This window comes from Triticum urartu, chromosome 7 (assembly GCF_003073215.2).
Source record: "Triticum urartu cultivar G1812 chromosome 7, Tu2.1, whole genome shotgun sequence".
NCBI classification, from domain to species: Eukaryota; Viridiplantae; Streptophyta; class Magnoliopsida; order Poales; family Poaceae; genus Triticum; species Triticum urartu.
This window is the reverse complement of record NC_053028.1, coordinates 3041490-3047685: the sequence shown is the minus strand read 5'-3', so window position 1 is coordinate 3047685 and position 6196 is coordinate 3041490. Positions and strand designations below refer to the sequence as shown.

The 6196-nt window shown below is 47.9% G+C and overlaps 1 protein-coding gene across 1 annotated transcript; it reads right to left on the bottom strand.

The window, feature by feature from the left end:
- Nucleotides 1–1035: 1035 nt before the first annotated feature.
- LOC125522116 (uncharacterized acetyltransferase At3g50280-like) lies at nucleotides 1036–2902 on the bottom strand. The gene has a single exon (XM_048687192.1). The coding sequence runs from the start codon at nucleotides 2750–2752 to the stop codon at nucleotides 1307–1309; it is 1446 nt and encodes a 481-aa protein (XP_048543149.1). The 5' UTR covers nucleotides 2753–2902; the 3' UTR covers nucleotides 1036–1306.
- Between the last annotated feature and the right edge of the window lie 3294 nt (nucleotides 2903–6196).

The window sequence follows — 6196 nt, the reverse complement described above, 5'->3', positions numbered from 1 at the left end:
CACTGTGAGCAGGGCCGGCCCTGAGGGGGGGCAGGGGGGCGGCCGCCCCGGGCCCCCGAGTAGGAAGGGCCCCCCGATGGATGTGTATGAAGTTTAGGAAAGAATTGTAATTTTTTGAAAATAATTCTTTCCCGTCTTGACAGATCGTCTGATTCTAAAAAAGGTAAGGAGTTATTTGCCATGTAACAGATTGATTGATTTTTACGTGTTTGATGTTTAGGAAAGAATTCTTTCCCACATAACAGATTGACTAATTAATTCTCAATCAAAAATGAAAAGAACTGTAACAGACCGTTAATTCTGGCCTTGCCTCACGCCAATGGTGTTCCCATCTTTCTATTTCTTCTCTTCCAAAATTGGCAACGAATCGGCCATGCCAATGCCAAGTTCAACGTCATGTCACCGGCATCGTCTATCTGTGATTTTCGGCTGCTGGACGTGATTAGTGGAGGAAGGTAATGTGATTTTCAAGATTTCATCAACCTCCTCTTCTTTTTATACAGACTTGTATGATAGTTCGGTTCATAAAGTTTTAATTCTCGTACATATCTCTCACATACTCCAATTTCCTGGGAACAGAAAAGGAAAACTTGGATTTCTGCTCATGACTCGTAAGCAGCAGCAAAAGCTTGCAATTTCTATTTTCTAGCAATCAAGGTACCTTGTTCCATGCCTCTTTCTTGTATATTTATTTAGCAATTTTCTTAATTTCTTGTATCGTATGTGTGTGCTACTTAGCAATAATGCTATTAATTTAGTTGGAAACTACCCATCCGACAAAGAGAAAAAAAAGAACATGCATATGAGTTGATTGAGTCCTAGAAAAAGTCTTCTAGTGCTTCGTCAGAAATAAAATAAGTACTTCTGCTAGGGATTTCGAGGAATTAGCTTTAGTTACTGTTGAAGAACAATGTAGCAAAATATTATTGGATGACAAATATTTGAGTTGCAGGGAAGTGTAACTAATTCACCTAATAAAAAAGTATCGACTGAAAAGAGTAAAAAAATGTATCGATTAAAAAGAGCGAGCAACTTTTATGTGTGCTTTATTTTTAAATCGTTGAGACCACAAGGCAACATAAATTATAAATTATAGTGTAAAATGAGTAGTAATTTGCAATTGAAATAGAAAAAAACACATATATTTATATGGCTTTAGGGCCCCTTTTTGTTATCTTGCCCCCGGCCCCCGAAATCTCAGGACCGGGCCTGACTGTGAGCCGTGTCGATCAATCAAATCATGACAGAATGAAAATTAAAGCACACGGCTCTCTTATTCTACTACTGCTCCTCCAAAGTAGTAGGATCAAGCCTTCTTCTCCGGCGTCACGGCGGCCCACAACTCCTCGTCGCCCTCCAGCGCCGCCATGTGCTCCGGCGTCAGCGTCACCTCTGCGTCCACGCTGCTCCCGCCCTCACGCCCGGGGTACAGCGACGCCCGCCCGTCCACCTTGTTCGCCTTGCCGCTCCGCACCGCCGCCGGCCTCCCCCACCCGAAGTCGCACCCGTACATGTCGAACCGCGGCGAGCTCCCCACCATGGTTCCGCACGGGTCGTACCACCGCAGCGTGTACACAACCGGCCTCACCGCCCACGCCGCCACGCGCGCCCTGATGGCCTCGTCCGTGTGCGCCGCCACCGCGCGCCCCACCGCCGCAGCCGCCCACCCGTGCCCGCGCTCCAGCAGCTCCGACGCGCGCACCGCCGAATGCGTGTCCGTGCTCACGGCGTCGATGCAGTTGCCGAAGTACTCCGCGGGCAGCGCTGGATGGAGGCGCGCGCGGTTGTTCACGGCCGCGCGGCACGTGGTTTCCTGGTCCGGCGAGACTCGCCGCGCGCGGGTGATGCTGCGCCAGAGGAGCGACGACAGGGCCTGGAACCGCGTCAGCGCGGCCGCGCCGGCCGCGTCCCCGGCGGCGAGGAGCTCCTGCCGCGCCCGCTCCTTGAGGTCCGCCAGCGTCTCCGCCGAGAAGTGCGCCCATCGCGCGCGCAGCGGCGGCGGATCCAGCCGCTCGATGAACCCCGACAGGTCGGCGCACGGCAGCATGGCCGGTGCCGCCGCACCGCCGTCCGAGGACCGACGCTCGAACGAGGGCCGCCGTCGGGAGGTCAACGGCGGAGGAGCGAGGTTGGAAAGCCTGGCGCGCGCAATCTCGGCCCAGGCGTTGAGGAAGTCCCACAGGGCGGCGCCGTCGGCCAGCGCGTGGTTGCAGACGAACCCGACAAAGACGCCGTCGACGAGCTCGGTCACCTGGACGACGAAGAGCGGGAGCTCGTGGCCGTCGTACCCGACCGCATCTCCCAGCGGGAAGAAGTACTGCACGACGCTCGGCACGTCGGCGTCCGGAGGGATGACATCGGCGACGGCGAAGCCATCAGCCACGGCATGGAGCATCTCCACGCCCTGGCCGTCGCAGTCGATGGACACAGAGCATCCCACGACGGCGCCGGTGCGCTCGTCCTTGTGCTGCTCCGTGGCGAAGCGGCCGGCGACGGGGTAGTAGTCGGCGAGCGCGTCGGCGAGGGCCGCGGCGAGGTGATCGACGACGTTGACGGCCACCGTGGGCTCGTGGAAGAGGAGTCCCTTCTGGATGTAGTTGGCGGAGAGCATGGCGACGTCCCAGGAGGTGAGCGGGATGCGCTCGCGCGGGCGCGGCGGCGGCCTCACCGTGCGCGACGACACCACGCGCACCACCATCGATGAAGTGTCCGTGGCCACATCCATTTTGCTGCGACAAGACAAAGACGGCATCTTATTCCCTGCTTGGGTGTGCGTGCTGATGATGATATGCGGCCATGGAATGGAATGGATGTGTCGAGAAGAAGATACAACACGTTCACGTGGAGTGGAGGCATCCTTTCCACAAATGTAGCAAAAGGTGCCCAAATTTGTTTTTAACACGAAGAGAGTTAAATAGGAAAGAAAGGGCTCCAAAGCTCTATTATTAAGAGCATCTCCAACGGCGGCCGCATAAAAATTTCACGCCCAGTAAAAGTTATAGTGTGCCGCTGTAGCATTTTTAGTACGCCGGGATCAACGTTGTTTTAGCGGACGCGCGTCCAAAAAGCAGATACTGCAAATTGTGAAGCGCGTCCAATCCGGGGCCTAAAATATGCTGCGCGCGATAGCGTTTTTCAGCGCGCGCACAAAACTTTTTAGCGCTACAGCATCTGCTCGAGCTGTTGGACGCCCAAAAAATGAATTTTTAATATGCGAAGCTCTTTTTGGGTGCCTGTTGGAGATGCTCTAAGCCCTCTCACATTTTGAGGCAAAGTTTGATCATATATTTACGTAATAAAATATGAGTCATATGCACACAAAAAAGCCAACAATATAATTTCTATTACAACATGTCACTTATATTTTGCAAATCAAATCTATGACCAGTTTAGCCCGAAATATAGGAGCTTAATAAACATGGACGGAGGTAGTATAGATGGAGAGAATAGCTACTGCCTTTCACTGTTTGTTTTTGAGATGAGTTAATTACACTTTTTTGATACATAAACTTGGACTGGATGTATAGTTTCATACATAAACTTAAAAAATGATACAAATCGGCCCTACAACTTATGTTTCAGGTACATTTCCGTCCATTGCCGTCTACCTCTGTTAACTCTGCATGCAACCTGACCTGCAGTCGATACACCTGTCAGTGGAAAAGAAATAAATATAAATATAGCAAAAAGGATTACATGGCATCAGGATTCGAACTCAACACGCTGCCATTCACGATAGGGAGCCATCGCATCACCACATCACTGCCGCTCTTTGTTACTATTGTAGATAGACAATCGTACACCAATGCTACTAATTTCGTGTGTGTTTGGAGGAATCTACACATCTATTCAAAACTCATTTTACTTTTTTACATAGGAGCTTGACATGGGCAATTCTTTAGGATGACATGTGTCATCCTATCAAATTCCTATACCAGTCCTAGTTTCTATGCTTTGGTTTTCTTCAAACCGAACAAGGCCTAAAATATCATTTTTTGTCTATTCTCCATTTCTCCTCTCTAAAATCAATTTTTTTTCACGTTCATCTTCTTCCCCTAATTAAGATCCCCATCTCATCTAGATTAAACTTGTTGATTAGCAATATAGGTAGTGGGCTGCAATGCTCACATAAACTTGTTTGAATACATGTCCAAAATATCATTCTTTTTCCTTAACTGAAGTCGTCTCGCTGAACTTCTTCATTTCTCTTCTTCTTAACTAATCGATGAGGCAAATCTTTTGCATCCGTTTTGAGAAAAAGAGGATTGATTAGCAGGAGGAATCCATGTTCAACATGCTTGGTGTGCCTTGCGGCCGCATGGATGTGCCATACAAGGTGGGCAGAGAAGTTGAGGAGACACTTTTTCCCACAGATGTTCCCAGGACCACACAAGTTGTCTGAAATGACTGACCTAGGCGACATTGTTGGGGAAATGAAGACACAATGCATGCCTTTTTCTTTTTTCTTTTTTTCCTTCACTGGTGTCGGGTAACCAATGCGAAGCACATCTGTGCACTTCAGTGTAGGACGGTACTGGAAAAAGAGTGCTATTCAAATTAAATTACCCACATCTCTGTACTTGTCATTTTCAATATGTGTCGTAGTTTTAACACTGCACGATTACAATGACCGTACAAAGAAAAACCATTGTATGAAAACCCAAAGCATCTACATTGATGGAAACGAAATAATATAATGCAGGTTCTTCAAGGAATCCTTGGTTCATCGCCGGACTAGATACTGCCACGCTGATGTTGAAGCGTGGCAACATCAGCAAGTAACCAAGAGCTCCTTTTTTTGAGGGGCAGACATGAGCTCCTATTAGACGCTCATCGCATCCAATGTCAAGAAGTGTGTGGGCTGTGTGGTATGGGTGACTCATGGAGGCACGCGTTACTTGACTGTGCAATGTCGAGAAGTGTGTGGGCTTTAGCTCCTGAAACTCCAGTCGAACAAATGAGCCTCGATGACAACCCAAGTGCCAAGAACTGGTTGTTTAATATGCTTTTGCTATTATCGCATGCGGAGTTCACTCGCTTAGGCGTTACCCTTTGGGCGATCTGGAGCTCTAGGAGAAAGGTGCTCCACGAGGATATATATCAGACTCTACAAATGTTTTCATCAATTCCTTTATAGCTGATCTGCAAGTCTTGCAAAAACCATCAACTGGAAGAGGCGTGACTGCCCAGGTTAGGCTACAAAGGTGGATTGCACCGCCGGAGAGCATGAGTAAAATTTATGTTGATGCGGCTCTAAGCCGGAATGCCTCGGTGGGAGCTATGGCAGCCGTATGCAGGGACATCCAGGGCAACTACATCGGAGCCTCCACAATCACGTGTGTTGGAATTTCCAATCCAACGACACTTGAAGCCCTTGCAGTCCGTGAAGCGTTGTCTTTGGCAGACGATCTCTATGAGAGAAGAATATATGTAGCTTCTGATTGCAAGATCGTCATTGAGATATCAAACAGAGAAGTGCGTCATCTTATGGCGCGGTCATTCGTGAAATCATAGATCATTCTAGTTTTTTTTATAATTGTCTTTTTAGTCATGAGTTTAGGAGCTCGAATATCGAGGCTCACAATTTAGCAAAGTATGCTCTATCACTCGGGGTTGGCCGCCATGTTTGGTTAGGCAATCCGGATGACCTTACTTTCGTCCATGTAAACATTGTGACGAGTTAAATAAAAAGCTTCGCAAGATTGTCTAAAAAAAATTAGACCCTCATCGCATCCAATAGTGCGCTCACGTACAGAGGACCTGCGATGGAGCGAGGTGCCCCACTAATAGGAACCGAAGCACAGTGCGGCGTAAAAGTCCAAATGGAGCGAGGTGCTGCCAGGAATCGAACTCGTGAACCTCAAGTGTTGAACGTGTGTAATGTGTTGCAAGCCACTGGAGCTGTTTGCTGCTTGAGGTCTATGGGCAGCGTGAGTCTTTTTTTTAAAAATACGGAGAATGTTTCTTGCAAATTGTGAACATTTTTAAATGCCGAAAAGTTGCGTAAATCTGTGAACATATTTTTTTAAACCACAAAGAATCATTGAAAAATTGGAACATATTTTTTGGTACGCGAACATTTTTTATTTACAAAATAAAAGTATAAAAAGTGATTTTTTTTCGTGAACATATTTTTTTGGTACACGAACATTTTCTGAACTTGTGACCAGTTTTTCAAAATGAGAACATTTTTTAA

Coding starts and splice junctions, on each gene's coding strand:
- LOC125522116 (XM_048687192.1), bottom strand. CDS start 2,752: ATGCCGTCTTTGTCTTGTCGCAGCAAAATGGATGTGGCCACGGACACT.